Below are 16,411 nucleotides of genomic sequence, written 5' to 3'. Positions count from 1 at the left end.
GTAACAAATGCTGATCCAAAATAGAGGGAGAATTTAGATGAATGAGAATGGGATACTGCTTTTGTAAATGTTCAACAGGAACAGAAAGTTATAATTCTGTGCCATTAAATATCTGTGTAGCATGACATCTCAGACACTGAGGTTTTAGTGAAAACTAGGCTGGCTTGCTTGTTTGGGTGGCTGTCCAAATCTTTAAGTGTCTCATGTCTTGAGGAAGATAATGACAAACTGAGCTACTCTGATCCTGGCTTTGTATTTTTGTCTGGCTCACTGTAACTGCCTTCTTCTTCCTTTATGCTTTGGTAGTCTGCTGCCAAGAGATGGGAAGGGAAATAAGTGGAAGTAGAATTGAAAAGGTGAAGATTTCTTGTTAAAATGTGTATTGAAAAATTATGTTTTCCACTTACACTAATTATACAAAGATTTCAGATACTGATGTTTTATATTCAGAAGAAAAATGGTAAAAGTTTGAATATTAAGGCAATACCCCATAATAATCTCTAGAATATGGCCCTGTTGCTCTCAATAGATGTTATCTGATGGGTATTTTGGTGCATCGGATGCTATCTGTTTGATGGTTTCAAAAACCTTTTTACTTAAGGGTATATCTGCAAGGCATATGGCAACACAGCAGAGAGCTGTGCTAGGTACGAGTAGATTCACGTGGATACTGGAGGCAGTGTTTCTTCAGAGCTCTGTCTAAACTAGCATGTCTTGGTAGGGCAGTGTGCTCTAGTAGCTGTGCATGCCAGTAATAATCAAGATAGGTAAAGAAAGCATTCTGTCCCCCATTTTATATATATACAAACATAAAAATGAAGTATTATCAAAGTGCCAAGCTGAGTATGATAAAATGCAGTACCTGGTTCCACTTAACAGAAAGTTCAGGTGCTTGGTGGCTGTGAGTGTTCTAGGAATATGCCTGTTTAGTTCATTTACTAAAACTGCTCAGACAGAGGATATAAGTACCTCCTTATAGCATGTCAAAGGATGGCTTTAATTTTTTTGATGTCATGCATGGGAAAAGTTCCCTGCAAGTTCCCAGTTCCCAGTGTTGTGTCTTAATAGCTCCAGCAGCTCTTGGTGCTCTGGCAGTGCATTAAGGATTCAGTTTCCTCTGCTTGTTGTTTAACCAAGTATCTTCTGCCTTAATCATGCATAAAAAGTTTCTGTACATCTATAAAGTGAAATTAATGCTGACTCGATTGACTTCATTCAGCTGGAGACAATTTGCTCAGTTCTCATCACAACCCCAACTATTTTTCCTTATGAAAGCATTCTGCATTTAGAGGTGCCAAACACCTTGAAGCTGTTCGTAGTGTCTATCAACAATGGCTAATCTGCTCAAACAGCACTGGCTGCAAACATTTGTCAGCCTTGCAACAGAGCAGTTTAGAGCAGAGGGAAGAGGAGAAAGGTGTGAAGGGTTTGCAAATAGCTGCAGCTATTGCTAAGGAAGCTGTGCTGAAGGACAGTTGCCAGAAACACATCAACATGCGTGTGCTGTGAAAGGCAAGTGAGACTGAAGATGGAGGAAGCAAAGGGAGGCCAAGCACAAGGAGATACATATTTGAGGTAAAACTGCAGTCAGAGGTCTGAATGCATAGACAGAGAGGTCCTTGCAGAGTCAAAGATCAGTCCGACATCTTCTTTTGAAAGAAATGTGATTTTTTTTTCCTGCTGAAAACTGACATTAGAAATCCAGGTGAAGTGTGAACACATGGAGAACCGCCTTCTGATGTTGCCTCCTTTTTTCATGCAGTGAAGAAGAACACGAAGGAACCCTCCCAAAAGATAAGCTGATCACTCTGTGTAAATATGAACATATCCTCAAGTGGATGAGAAGCTGCGATCACATCTTGTACCAGGCCCTGGTGGAAATTCTCATCCCAGATGTGCTCCGACCGGTGCCCAGTGAGTATCTGCAGTGAGACTGGGAGGACATGGGTAGTCCTGCCTCCTGCTCAGCTCTGGCTCCTTGCTGGATTGTTCCTGAGTCACCGGATGTCTGGAGAACAGCAGTCCATGACTCATGCTAGCTGGCTACCACTTGCCACAAAGATTTCCATTGTAGAAGCTAATTTAGACTTTTTTGTTTTGAATACAAGCTAATGTTTTTTGGCTAAAGCATTATACCTTCTGCAGCATTGCTCTGTATAGCCAGTATTTTGTGGCCCCTGGAAATTCCTAGGTTCATTTGGTTCATTGCATATCACATCTCCTGCTTTGGCTATGAGTCAAGGTAAAATCAAAGACTTAATGCACCACAAGCTGTTGTAAGCGTGGCTAATCCTTGTGAGATGTTTCCTTGGAGACAGTATTTTTGTTTACATAGGACCATGTTGTCCCCTACTGCACCTCCTGGAAACTTGGGGTCATCTTTCATTTGGGAGATTAGTGGTGGGGTATGGAGGGTTTTCCATCTGATTTGGCTGCTCACTGAGGAGTGTGCGTCAGCCTCCCCAAGACCACAGCTTGGCCACAGGCTGGGCTGGGCAGTTCTGTAGAACCATGTCCCTCTGAGCTGCTGCAGTCAGTCTGCATGCTGGGGCACATGCGTGTCTTTAAAGAGCATGTCTCAACATTTGGAAACTGCTCAGCTGAGCCACAAATAAGAAAAGGAACTGTATGACTGCATTTTGGGACCTGGCTGATTTCCAGGATGCTGGATTGAGATTGCAGCTACCAAATCAGTGGCTGTGCTTTCCACAGCAGTCCTGAGCTAGAAAAGCGGTTTATAAAAGACAATGTGGAACAGCCTTTGTAACTCTGCAGACTTCTTTGCAGGCACACTTACACAGGCGATCCGTAATTTTGCCAAGAGTTTGGAAGGGTGGCTGATGAATGCAATGAGTGAATTCCCCCCCAAGATTGTCCAGACAAAGGTAAGCAGAAGGAGCATGTTGCAGGTCAGGGAGATGAACTGAGTGTGTGTGCATGTTGAGCTTTCCCACAGTGATTGGAAATCACTACTGGGGTTTGGCTACGTGTACTCCAAACTAACACAGTGTAATGAATAATTCTGAACCAGGAGCGGGAGAGAGGTGGGGCAATTCTTTTGTAACAGAGGCCAATGATGCTCTGTCTATTGAGCCATCCCCATGCCCTGAAATTGCAGACAAGGCTTTCTGGAAGAAAATCTTTGCACTGGAATGATAATCTCCTACTAGAAAGTGCAGGACACCTCACAGACTGAATGGCATTGCAGAGATTGAATATAAGGCTCCTACTCCCTCTCTCATAACACCATGGATTCTGGTAGCCTGTCCCTAGCTTACCAATGTGGGACGCAGAATGTGAAATCTTCTAGTTTTAAAGAAAAAGAAATGCAGAGGCTGTTTTTCAAGATGCAGTAGACACTGCAAAAGTGCTGTTGGGGAGTGCGTGTCTGCATGTTAGACAGCAGGGTGGGTGAGACTGTGCAGGTTATGCCAGCTGATGTGTGCTGCATGCTTGAGCTCAGCGTTGAGAAAAGTTTGTCCCTGAGAACCACAGCATCCTGGTCATGGTGTCCTGTGTGCTCTGCTCTGCTGCAGGTTGGGGTAGTTAGTGCCTTTGCACAGACGTTACGGAGATACACATCCCTGAACCACCTGGCTCAGGCTGCTCGTGCGGTGCTGCAGAACACTTCCCAGATAAACCAGATGCTCAGTGATCTCAATCGGGTTGACTTTGCCAATGTGCAGGTAACTTACAGTATCTTTTCCCAGGCCATGCTTCCAAGAACTGGGACTCTCTAATGAGGCCATTTGCTACTAAACAGCATCTTATTTCCAATATGAAAAAAGCAATTAGGTAAACAATTTAACATAAGGTTTTGCTGTTACTTGTCCAGGTAAGTCTGCCATCTCATTGCAGACAGTGCAGAAAGTACTAAGAAACTTCTGTAATAAGTGTTACTACCAACAATAATATAGTTCTAATAATAATATTGTACTGTGGTCAGGTGTGGAGGTTTTAGTTGGGTGGGCAGCCGAGTTCCACCATGGCCATTCTCTCACTCCCCCTCCTCAAAGGGAAAGGGAATTAAATACCACACAAAGGGTTCAAGCGTTGAGATAAGGATGGGGAGATCACACAACAATTATCGTGATGGGCAAAACAGACTCAGAGTAGGGAGATAGTAAGATTTATTGTCTATTACTAACAAGCTAGAGAAGTGAGAAACAACGGAAAGAAAACAAAAACACCTTGTCCCCCTCCGCCCTTTTTCACCTTCTCCCCTTGAGCAACATGGGGGAATGGGGGGGAATGGGAGCTGTGGTCAGTCTACAGCACTTCGTCTCCACTGCTCCTTCTTGGTCACTCTTCCCCTGCACTGTGGGGTCCCTCCCACAGAATGCTGTCTTTCTCGAACTGATCCTGCAGGGGCTTCCCACAGGCAGCAGCTCTTCAAGAACTGGTCTAGATATGGGTCCATACCACGGGGTCCATCCGTCAGGAGAAAACTGCTCCAACCTGGGTCCCCCACGGGCAGCAGCTCACCCCAAACCCCTGCTCTTGCGTGGGCTCCTCTCCACAGGCTGCAGTTCTGGCCTGGAATCTGTTCCTGCCAGGGGTCCTCCACAGGCTGCAGCCTCTGTCTGTGCAGGGTCACCTGCTCCACTATGGTCTCCTCCATGGGTTACAGCGTGGAACCCCGCTTCACTGTGGTACTCCATGGGCTGCAGGGGGACAACCTGCTTCACCGTGGTCCTCACCACAGGATGCAAGGGACTTCTGCTCTGGTACCTGGAACACCTCTCTCCTTCCTTCCTCACTGACCTTGGTGCCTGCAAGGCTGTTCATCACTCCTCTCTCTCTCCCAGCTGCTGTTCCCCAGCAGTTGTTTTTTTTTTTTCCCTCCTTTTCTTAAATATGCTCTCACAGAGGTGCAAACAACATCACTTATTGGCCTGACTCTGGTCAGCAGCAGGGCCCTTATCTAACATGGGGCAGCTTCTGGATTCTTCTCACAGCAGCCACCCCTATGGCCCCCTGCTACCAAAATCTTGCCACGTAAACCCACTACATCAGGACAGGTTGGAGGAGATGCGTTTTAGAGCTGGTTTGGAGTCCTTGCCTACTAGAAATGAAGTTAAATTCCTGGGCTGGGAAGTACCAAAAACTGTAGAATAGAAGTCTTTGCATGAGTGACTGTCAGCCCTTCTTCCCGAGCAGGAGCAAGCCTCATGGGTATGCCAGTGCGAGGAAGGCATGGTACAGAAGCTGGAGCAGGATTTCAAGCTCACTCTGCAGCAGCAGAGCTCCCTGGACCAGTGGGCTAGTTGGTTGGATAATGTCGTTACTCAAGTCCTGAAGCATCATGAGGGCAGTCCCAGCTTCCCAAAGGCAGCCAGGCAGTTCCTGTTGAAATGGTCTTTCTATAGGTACATTTTCTTTCTCATTTTGGGGATATTTCTGTGGCACTAGGGCATATTTACATGCCTAGAGCATGTAAATATGTTTCTTGAAAAGCCAAAGCCAAGTTCTTTACACCCATGAAACTCTGGTTGACTGTTGCTCTGCCCTGGTGCAGACAGGAGTGTTGTCACCTGTATCCTTTTGGGATGGGGATAGGATGCTCCATCAACTTATTTCTTAAAGTGCTTTTGATACTCTTTAGAAATAGAGCACCATGTCCCATAGTACCCTCAGGGTCAAAAACTTCACATCAGCCATGATGCAAGTGTAAAGCACATCCCAAATATTTTGTTTCCCGTCCATTCTCCAGCTCCATGGTGATCCGTGACCTCACCTTGCGCAGTGCTGCCAGCTTTGGTTCCTTCCACCTGATTCGCCTGCTCTATGATGAATACATGTTTTATCTGGTAGAGCATCGTGTTGCCCAGGCAACAGGGGAGACGCCAATTGCCGTAATGGGAGAGGTGAGAATTGTTTATTCCCTAGTAACAAACCCAAACTAAGCAGTGCATAAAGGGGCATAACTGGTTCACAAACAGCACTGTGCCCTGAACATGTTTTATAACCATCTTTGCTGAAGGATTTACTGAGGTATTTTGAGTGCTTGGCAGAAGGATCCAGCTACCTGAGCATCTTTTCTCATGGATTGGTAAAACCTGAGCTGATGCTTTTTGGGGCAGATGAGCATCAGCTGGGATTCAGAGGCCTGGAGGAGGGAGGAAATTGACCTACCCACTTCTCTCTGTAATCTTTGGGTACCAACCCTGATTTTAGGGGTCCTGCCATAGCTAAGTCGCATCAAACACAAAACCTAACGAAAAGCAAAATGTCCAAAATTTGCCTTCCCTACAATTTTCATTGGCTCTGTGCATGTAACTTCTTCAGACCTCTCTGCAAACCCCAGAGCTACATGCACAGTCAGCCACTCTCTCAATTTTTGATGTGAAGAAGAGGAATAAATGATAGGTGTTTGGCTTTTCAGTTTTTTATTTTTATTTCTATTTTTTTCGTTACAAGTCAGACAGTAAGCATGGTGTCTGGTTTGCAAACAGGTCCTGTCCTGCCTAGCTGCTTTCAACTTTTCATTCTGAAATGCCCAGATTTAAAAGGTCAACCCGTGAAAGCAATAAAGAAACTACTGTTAGATTAAAACTGATCTCATTTGCTCCTTGAAGCTCATCCTGTTTTCCTCTTTCCATGGAAAGAAGAAATGAATGTGAATGTGAATTCCCACTATCCCTGCTGTTCCCACTATTCCCTGCAAAACCTCTGTCTTCATTGATATTAAAGAAACATGAAAACAAGAGAGTAGCTTCCAGCAAGACCTAGCTGTGGGAGGCTTTCATCCCTTAGGTTTTGCTTCTCCTTCATTAAACATTTGCAGTATTTCTGTTCTCCAGGAGGAGGCTGATTCTTCCTAGCAAAAGACACTGAATTGCATTCTTCCATTTCCATTGCTCACGAAATTCCTGCTGTCTTCAGTTCCTTCTGCTGCTCAACGCTGCATGACTTTCCAGCATTATTGTTACAGTACTTTAGTTTCAGACCTTACCACAGAGGGAGACAACACATCTCCAGAACCAAATATGTCACCAGCTCTCTGGTATCAGTTGGTACCGTGGCCTTGCAAGCCAAAGCACTTTCCTGGAATGAATGAAAGGACTTTGCATAGAGCTGTGTGGAGTTGGAGTGCTGGTAGAATCCAGGACGGGTGAAAACTGGCACATCTGAGCAGCTGCCTGATGTGCAGAGAGCTGGAGAAGTGGCAACATCCTTGTGCAGTGCCCTGGCCAGGGGTTTGTGGCAGCACTTGATCATGACGTGGGAGACAGAACACTTTCTCCTTATGCCCTTTTCCAAGAACTTGACCCTGTCCTGGATTTTTGTGTTGTATATTTGCCCAGAGGTTTAAATGAGAGCGGCAGACTTATCCCCAAAATAAGTGGTTGTTTTTGTTTCTGCTTTTTGCCACTGGCACTGCTTGTGGTTTCTCCTGAGTGTTTAAATTGTTTGTTAGAATTGCTTGGAAACAGATGCCAGCAGGTGCCTTGGGCGTCCATAATCCTCACTTAACTTGTAACACCTTTCTCTTTCAGTTCAGTGACCTCACATCCATGTCCCCAACACTGCTGGACAAAGGTACCTCCTCTCCCTTGAGGGAAGTCCTGTGGGGCCGGGGTTGAGTCACTGTGGGAGGGGGAACCTTGTGCTTGCTCTTCCACCCCACTCCATTGGGAAAAAGGACCTCTTGTCCCTAGGGACCGCTCTGAATCTGAGCCCTGTCCTTTGCAGATGACATCAGTGATCTGGGCAGTGAGGTGGACACGGATTCCCGGAGCATGGGGGAGCCACTTGTGAAGCGAGAACGCAGCGACACTGGCCACTCGCTACAGGAGATCTAACACGGGGACTTGGCTTTTCTCTGGCTGGACGAGGTTTGATCTGCAAGCCTGAGTCTCCCCGGGTCTGTGCTACTAGTGCCTCTTAGTTTCTCTATATGTTTACTGCTGTTTGAGGAAGGGCTGTGGGTGGTGAGCCGGGGTGGGCGGTGGGAGGGGGCTGTGCTTCATCCGTGTGCGAAGAGTGCGTGGGATGGACGCCTGCCTGCCCCCTGCTCTCTGCCAGCAGCAGCAGTAGCATGGCTGCTGAGTGGAGAGTGAAGGTAAAAGTCTGCTAAAGAGAGTGGAAAGCCTACATGGTTCATGATGAATTGGATGTGCCTGGTGAGGAGAGGCTGTGCCCAGCCAAACGGGGGGATGATGGAGGGGCACATGAGGCTTTCTCTTTCAGGGAAGGTGGTTTGGGTTCCTTCCCCACTTCTCAGACTTCACTGTGATACAAAATTGAACCAATCAGTGCCCAAGACGAAGGAAAAATGCCTAACCCTTCTCCTACAGACTTTCAAGACATGCTGTCCTGGCTCTGACTTTGCCAAATCGTTTGTGCTGGGCACACACATACTGTGCATCTCATGAACCCACCCGTGGGACTCCAGGCTGTGCCGTGACCTGGTCCCTGCTGAGCAGTGCACGACATGCTCTGGACTATGGGACTATGGGACGAGCACTCCCCACTGCACCTGTGTCTTGCCAGCTGTGTGTTCCATCTGTGAATGATCCTGGGACACTGTCAGGCCAACTCAAGATACCAAAGAACTCTGAGGACGCAGCAGCTGGCCACAAAGCTGGTTCTGATGCCCATGACCATGAGATGGGGGTATCCCCATCCTCACCAGGGTACCCATGCAGAAGGGATGATCCCACACCCTGAGCTCCCAGCAGGTTCTGTACAATTCTTGCTTGAAGTCTTGCAAAAATAGTGGGCCTGTGTCCAGGGAGTGGGCGAGGGGTGTGCGACCGCAGTGCCTTAGGGCAGGCAGTGTGCCTGCTTCCTGCAGTGCTCAGCCCTGGCCCTGCAGCAGCAAGGGGCTCTCTGTGGGCCCTGGCCAGCACCATGCTCAGCACCACAGTGGCGTTTCCCTTGCTGCTTCGCTTCTCCTGCTCCCACGCTGTTGCTGCACTGGCTCCTGCAGGGCTGAGGCAGGGCTCTGATTCCATGAGGTCCATGTGGTCGCTAATGGTGGGGCTGGTGGGGGGGCTGTCATCAAGCCAAACTGCAAAAACAAAGCCCCAGGGCAAACCTGTCTGAATAAATGCTGTGTCATAAATAGCTTTTATTATAATTATTTGTAATGATGTTTTATACAGCATTTGATGTAAGCTTTTCCAGGGGCCTCGTGTACATTTGCATATCAGAGTATATTCTATCCAAATATAATATTTACTCATTCAAAGTGGTACTAAGGTACTTGTGACACTTTAAAAAAAATGCTATTGGAAAGTAAAAAGAAAGTGTGTACAGTGGCACATCTTTCCCTCTTACTGTCCTGTGCTGTTGTCTGTCAGGGTGATGTCTGTCTGTAAATGTCTCATATCAAAGTAGCAGGAGACAAATGAGAAAGCTGGATATATTTGTAAATAATGACAATGAATACTCCCTGGGTCAGTGTCTGCACTTCAGATCCTGCCGATGAGATCAAATGGTCAAAAAAAACAACTGAGCAACCAAGTCTTATACTCCCCTGCTCCCACAGAGTGTGAAAACTCCAGCTGGTGCATTGGCTCTTCTTTGCAGCCCCTACCGACTGAAGCCAGCCACCTCCTGCTCACCACGGACATGCAAGCAAGATGCTCTGGAACAGTGCCGCACCGTGCAAGGAGTCTGGATAACCACCTAAACTCCACGTGCACAAAATTCCCAACTAAACCTGAATAGCAATAAACATATATGAAATGCTCAGGCCTGTACAATACTTGTGGTTGTCCCATTTCTTCTTTAATCACTGAAAGGAGGTGGGGAACAGGGATGTGATTAAGGACGGGATCATTCCTGCTCTAATGCCTCAGGAAGGGGAAGGCTCCCTGCATTCTTCTCGCTCCCTTCCCTCTCCCTCTGGACAGATGGGCTAAGGTGCAGCTGGATCAGGCCCCATCAAGAGGTGGGCAGCCCTTATCAAAGGCTTAAGCCACAGGGATGAGTTTCATCCCCAGCCTCCTTCCCCACCTCTTACTGAAGCCGTGGGCCATCCTGCCCCAAGGTGTCACTCCTCCTGGGGATTGCATGGCCCAGGCTTCAACCCTTTTTAGGGGATTTTCTGCTTCCTCTCATTGGCATGGGGTAAAAGGCAGAAGACCTTTGTCTGTCACCCTGGCAGCACTAGGAGCTTGAGCACTGCCCAGGGCTGAACCCTCCTTGTGCGTGTTTGTTACTGTCCCTGCACAAGACAGGGAAACTGAGGCTGGAGCTGAGATGCCTCTTGCAGTGGGGTCCTGCCTGCCCCTCTTCTGCCTCCCCATCCCAGCACCTGCAGAGCTCATGGGGCTCAGCTGGAGCTGCTTAACCCTCAGATATGCTTCAGCTGGCGCTTCGTGGGGCTCAGCCAGTCATGGTCCTGACTGCTGGGCCCCTTCTGGTCAGTTGCTTTTATAAACCAGCAGCCTGAGAACCCCCCAGGGGTTTTTCTTTCTCTTTTTTCTTTTCTTCTCCCTCCTCCTCCTCTGTCTTTTAGGAGCCTTAGTTTGGAGGTGGGAGGGCTGGGGGTCTGCTGCCTGCAGCTCTCTAGGATGTAGTGCCAGGACTTCCCACTCTTCCCCTCTACTGTGTCAAGCGGGTAAGGGCACGGCACAGGGCTGCCCCCTCTCCCCCATCCCTTGGCTGGGTCTGCCGCCCAGGGGCTGTGCTCTGCCCTGGGGCTGCCTGTGACCAGAAACCACCCCAGCACCACCCTTCTGTGTGGTGTCCCAGATGAAGGACCATGTCATCGCGTAGTTCTGTGGTGGCCCTGGGGCTCGGTTCCCAGCCTGGCTGCAGCACCACTCTGCCAGCGCAAAGAAATTCCTTCCCTGGGCTGCATCTCCTTCCATCTCGGAGCCGCTCACTCGCCCTGCTCGGCCAGGATGACTTCTTCAAGAGCTTCAGTGGGTGTGTGGCCATGGGGATGTGTGTGTGTGTGGGGGGTGAGCCCTAGTCTTGCTTTGTGCTTATCCCAAGACCCTTATCTGGGATGGGTTTAGGTTTGTGGCTCCCAGGCCGATGGGCCTAGGCCTTCCTGGCACCTTTGCCACCTGTGCTGTTGCTGCTGGGACAGGGCGGTGCTGTGCATCCTGAAGGCCACCAATTCACACCCGTGTCCCTGTTGCTCCCCCAGGAGCTTCTGTGATGTGAGCAATGCTTTGGGTGCTGACCTGTTCGACTGCAGCTACTCTGTCCCTGACCCACAGCTGGTCCGGAGAATTGTGTCCCAGGTAGAGTTCTACCTCTCTGACGAGAACCTCGCCAAGGATGCTTTCCTCCTGAAGCACGTCCAGAAGAACAAGATGGGCTTTGTCAGCATCAAGTTGCTCACGTCCTTCAAGAAGGTAGGCTGGTTATGGCAGAAGGCAGCCTCCACGTGGAGGCCTTAGTTGGATGAGAGCACTGTGAGGAAGCACTGGTGGCATGGAGTACAGGGGAGCTGTGGCTTATTACTGGGGTCCTTGGGAATCTTCTCTAATCCCCAGCAGTAGTTGGGTGAAGGGCGACATTGCCCTGCTGTGACTTTGGGGTGAGGGGGCTGCAGCCTGCCTGGACTGCCAGGGAATGCAGCAGCCTCCTTTTCACCACAGGTGAAGTACCTGACACGCGACTGGCGGCTCACACTTTACGCCCTACAGTTCTCGGAGCTGCTGGAAGTGAATGAGGAGGGCACCAAAGTGAGGCGGCGGGTCCCCCTCCCAGAGTCCCTGCTGAGCATCCCCCCCAGCAAATTGCTTCTGGCTTGGGACCCGCTGCCTCAGGAGCTGGGTATGCTGCTGCCACTCCAGAAGAACTTCATCGAGACCATCACGAGGATGTTCAGCCCCTTTGGTGCAATCGCCTCCATCCGCATCCTGCGGCCGGGCAGGAAGCTGCCCTCAGATGTACGGAAATACACAGTGCGCTTCCCCGAGCTGCTGAGTCGCTGCTGTGCACTGGTGGAGTACGAGAGCTTGGAGAGTGCCCGCAGGGCCTTTGAGGACCTGAGCCGCCCTGGCTCCGCAAGCATACGGGTGGTACGGCTCTCAGGGAAGGGCTCAAAGAAAAGTGTGACTGAGAGGGAGGCAGTGGCAGTGGAGGAGACGCTGGGATGGAAGGCACAGGCAGCGGCGGCTGAGATGTTCCCTTACAGCCTTGAGGACTCCTTGCTATGCAGCTCCCTGGAGTCAGACACGGCCCAGGCCTCGTTGCCTCTCCTCTCAACGCCCTCCAGGCCTGATGGCCACAGTGGCTTCAAGCCTGGCTCCTTTGGCAACACCTTTGCCAGATCGCTCCTCGCCAGCAAGGTCTTTCCTCCACTAACCACAGAGCTGAGCACTGGTGGCTGCTTTGGCCTTGGCTCCAGCCCTGAGAGCTCCCAGGGCCTCGATTTTGGCTGGGGGAGCGGGGTAGGTGCGTGGACACCCTGGGGTGGCAGCACAACCCCTGGCCCCTCTCTGGATGCCAAATCACCTCCTGGCAATCCCCTGGCTGTGAAGCAGGTATCAGAGTCCCTCGGCCTCTGTGCTGGTGTGCTTCGCCTGCCACATGGGCCTGATGGCACCAAGGGCTTCTACAAAAGCATTGGGAGAGGAAAACTTGTCCTCAAGCACTAAGACTCCTTTGTGTTATGGTTTGGGGATTATTTTTGGTTTTGTTTTTCCTTATTGTGTCAAGAAGAATAACTTTGTGGCCCAGAGAGCCGTGGGCGGTGGCAGTGCAGCTGTTTTGGGGCTGAGGATGCTCAGGGCAGAGCAGGGTGTGAGCTGAGACACTGAGCACCAGAAGAACCCAGTGCCATGCTCAGGCCAGCAGCCACCACTCCTGCCAGGGCCCAGGCCAGCTCTGGGTGGTGCTGCCGGGATTCTGTCATGTTGGGTCCCCCCATGTCCCTGGGGCCAGTGACAATGGGGACACTGAGAGCTCCTGCATGAGCATGGCAGGACAGTGCTGCCTCCTGAAGGTGCTGTTGCATGCATTGGTGTAAGGTTGTGGAGCTCGGATGTGAAATGTTCAATAAAGTGAGATGAAGTTTCCAGGCAATTTCTGGTTGTGGCAGTGATTTATTTAGGATGTTTTTTCCTTGATGTCTTTTTCCTTACTTTCCTGGTGTTGTGGCTGTCCAAGGTGCAGCCAGACAAGGGAAGAAGGGAGTTGCCTGCCAGCAACTCCATCCCTTGCCATTCTTTGGGTCATTTGGGGTTATTTTCCTGCAGCAGTGAGGATGAGCCAGGCTCTGGAGCTGAGTCTGGTGGGACCCAAGAATGGGAATTACCTTGAGGTCTATAAGGGCTTTGTATTGACCCTTGCCCCTACAAGAGAGGATACTGGCTGTGCTCAATGTGAAGGCAGTACAGCATTTATTTATTTATTTTTTCCCCTGTTCTCATTGCAGGGGCTCAGTGCAGCACTGGGGATGCTACTTCCAATGTGGGGCTGTGTTTGTGAGTCCTGCATGTACCTGTCTGTCCTGGCTTGTCCCACCAAAGAGCTCCCCCCTCCCAAAGGGACTGGGAGGTCCACCTTCTACATTTGTCTGCCTTGGTGGTTATGGCTTCATCCTGGGGATGGTTTGGTGGCTCTCATTTGGGGCTCAGTGTTGATTTTGTACCTCTGCCATTTCCTGCTGTCTCTGCATTTCCTCCACCCCCACAGGCATGGAGTCCTATGAAGTTCTGAATAATTAACTTTTTTTTTTTTGGGGGGGAGAGACAAAAGCTACCCTACTACATCCTTATCCCCTTCCTCCTTATCCCAGTCCCTCCCACCCCTACAATGGCTTTAGTGCTGCCCTCCCACCCCAGCACTGGCTGTGGAGGCTTTGGGCTTGCTGCCTTTTTTTGGCAATGATCTGTTCCGCCGCTTTTTCCCTCGCTTTTCCAGCTTGGTGTTGGGACGAAATGCGTTGTCCTGTGGTGACAGCAGTAGTGGCAGGTCCCACTGTGGCTCTTCCAGGTTCAGCCTGATCTCCTCAAGGTGCTCCATGCTCAGGATGGCATTGGAGGCCTCGGGGATGCTGTAGTCAGAGGAGAGCATCTCCTCGGGCAGCCAGAGCGAGCTGATATCATAGCAGGGGTTGGAGCTGTTGGTGTCACTGGGGTCCTCAGGTACAGGGACACTGCTGGGACTGTCCTGGCTGCACTCCCCTGCCCCCAGAGAACAGTCAAAGAGCCTCATGGCCTCCTCCAGCAGCACCTCTTCAGGCAGCGACATGGGGCTCTCTGGGGCATGTCCCATTGCTTGGGTATGAGGAATGATGGAGTTGCCCAGGGCTGTGTCACCATCAGCAGGGTTGTCACCATTCAGGGGGATGCTGCTGTCCTCAGGGTCATTGCTACCCAGGGGGGTGCCCCCACCCATGGATGCCTCCATGGGGACAGCTGTGCTGGAGAGTTTCATCTGCTGGAGCTGACCCTCCAGGTGCTGGAAGCTGGGGAAGGATGGTGGCATCACTGGGGGAGCAGGGACCGCCACCTTTCCCTGAGGGTCATAGGGCATGAAGAGCTGCAGGGGGGGAACCCAGGCTGGGGATGCCTCGCAGCTCTGGGGACCCCGTGGGGCAGTGCTGGGCAGCGAAGCGGAGCCAATGAGCGTGAAGGTTGCTGGTGAGGGGAGGTTGGTGGTGGTCCACTCTATGTGGAAGACGCGGGGGTCGAAGAAGCAGCCACATGGAGCCATCTGGAGACCTGCGGGGTCAGGTGGGAGCTGTAGGAGCTTGGGGAATGGGGGGGGGATGCTCCTTGGACATCCCCCTCTCCTCCCTCCCCAGGCTGCCCTGGGCTTGCTGAGCCCATACACTGTTGGAGACACGGGGACACCAAACCTGGAGGGGGGGCCCGGGGCATGCTGGGTGCCACCATAGCTGGGGGTGCCTGGAAGGGGTGCTCCAGTCTGGGGTTAGGCAAGCCTGGAAGAGAGAGAGACAAGGAACCACCATCAGTCACCTCCCGAACCAGGGTGGGGGCAAGAGGAGGAGGGCAGGATGCGATGGAGGAAGGGATGCAAAGTTTGCCATCGGGCATCTGTGGGCTGCAGGGCCGGACCCTACCTGCAGGGTAGAAGTTTTGGGTGAGGATGAATGGCTGAAGGGGCCAGGGTGCCTGGGGGCGCTGGTGGCCGCGGGGTGGGTGCCATGGGGCTGGCAGCGCCATGGCTGGTTACGACTCAGGGTCTGGCTGCTTCTGTTTGTGGGTCTCCTAGGAAGGACTGTGAGGGCTTGCCGTGTTCCAACCCCACCCCCCAACTTCCCCAAGGAGAGAAAGGGTTAATCGGGGCCGTGGTGCCCCCACACCTGCAGGCAGTTGTAGGGTGCTAATAGGGCAGAGCCTGGGGCTTGTTGCCCTCATGAAATACAGCCCGGAGCAACCTGTGAGTCTCCTTTGGGGTCTGCAGCGGGATGCGTGGGGACAGCGCGGGGCTGCTGGGGACAGGAACAGCCTGGTAAGGTCCGGGGCGTGGGGACGGAGCGGGGGAGAGGGCACCCATGGCCCGGCAGAGCTCAATCTGGGGACACCCCCAGCGGGTGCAGGCGCGGCGCGGCCGGGAGATGGAGCGCTCGCACTGTCTGCAGCTGCTGGAATGCTGGTGAAGTCCCCAGCAGCAGCGCCCTGCAGCCGCTGTGTCCTCTCCCTGCATTTGCCATTTGCTGCTGATTTTTGTGCAGCGGCGGCCCGGCTGCGGTGCCGAGAGCTTTGGTCCTCCCCTGCCTGGGTGTGCTGGAGGGGGTTGTTGCCTGTGCGAACCCACGGGTGCTCAAGATTGTTGGTAAACTGGCTGTGAAATGGAAACCACTCTCTTTCTTTTAGAAGATATTTCTGAAGATGCTGTTTATTCCCTCTTCGTGTGCTGCCTTTTTTTTTTTTTTTTTCCTCACTTTTTTTCTTTTCAATGTGCTTGTGAACCCGTGTGCCCCAGATGAAGCCCCTATCGAGTAGCAAAAGTTTTGCTGCAGAACTAAGACAAACGAAGGTGTTGTCACAGCCTTTGTGCCAGGGGCTGTGGGCTGCTGAGGGTGAGCCAGGCAGCGCTGGGGACACGTCCGAGAGGGTCCCGCAGGTGCTGCACCCACTGCAGGGCTGTGCGTGTCTGGGGCTGTGTGTGGAGCCCCATCTAGGGTTCCAGGATGTTGTGGAGCTGGTGGGGATGTTTGCTGCCTGGCACAGAGCGACATTGGGTTAAGAAGTCTGTTGTTGCCACTTTGCCCAGCCTCCACCCTCCAGTGTGCCCAGAGCCTCCACCAGGCACATGGGTGCACAGGTTTCCCATGTAGGCTGGGACAGGGATGTCATTAATTTAATGACTTTTGGTGCGAGCCTTGGCATCAGTGTGTGAGTGTCAGCTGAGCAAGAGTTGCCTTGGAAAGCTGCCCAGGAGCACTGGGCTGAGCCACAGGCAACCTGTCCTCCCACCCTGTCTCTGCCCTTGAACCCACTGCCCCTAAATGTGTCTGCTCCCC

The 16,411-nt window shown here is 51.4% G+C and overlaps 2 protein-coding genes across 13 annotated transcripts in view; both read left to right on the top strand.

Annotated features, from left to right (window-relative positions):
* RFX2 (regulatory factor X2) overlaps nucleotides 1-7,944 on the top strand; it is a 59,110-nt gene extending 51,166 nt beyond the window's left edge. For 7 of the 12 annotated variants that reach the window (XM_082779865.1, XM_082779866.1, XM_082779864.1 and 4 more), the window contains 7 exons: nucleotides 1,763-1,914; nucleotides 2,776-2,885; nucleotides 3,537-3,686; nucleotides 5,161-5,369; nucleotides 5,714-5,867; nucleotides 7,500-7,542; nucleotides 7,696-7,944. In XM_082779865.1, the coding sequence (XP_082635991.1) occupies nucleotides 1,763-1,914; nucleotides 2,776-2,885; nucleotides 3,537-3,686; nucleotides 5,161-5,369; nucleotides 5,714-5,867; nucleotides 7,500-7,542; nucleotides 7,696-7,805 (928 nt within the window). In that variant the 3' untranslated portion in view covers nucleotides 7,806-7,944. Of the gene's footprint in view, nucleotides 1-1,762; nucleotides 1,915-2,775; nucleotides 2,886-3,536; nucleotides 3,687-5,143; nucleotides 5,370-5,713; nucleotides 5,868-7,499; nucleotides 7,543-7,695 lie in introns of those variants that run through there. The other 5 variants (XM_082779872.1, XM_082779868.1, XM_082779871.1 and 2 more) reach the window with 2 other exon arrangements.
* Nucleotides 7,945-10,717: 2,773 nt separating this feature from the next.
* On the top strand, nucleotides 10,718-12,572 carry LOC309887867 (la-related protein 6-like; the record flags this gene model as incomplete). Its single annotated transcript, XM_082779896.1, has 3 exons — nucleotides 10,718-10,884; nucleotides 11,111-11,321; nucleotides 11,568-12,572. The coding sequence occupies 3 exons, from the start codon at nucleotides 10,718-10,720 to the stop codon at nucleotides 12,570-12,572; spliced, it is 1,383 nt and encodes a 460-aa protein (XP_082636022.1).
* Nucleotides 12,573-16,411: the final 3,839 nt, after the last annotated feature.

The sequence above is a fragment of the Aythya marila genome (genome assembly GCF_965140915.1).
Source record: "Aythya marila genome assembly, chromosome: 27".
Lineage (NCBI taxonomy): Eukaryota > Metazoa > Chordata > Aves > Anseriformes > Anatidae > Aythya > Aythya marila.
Note: the sequence above shows the minus strand (reverse complement) of the source record. Positions and strands in the feature narration are given on the sequence as shown.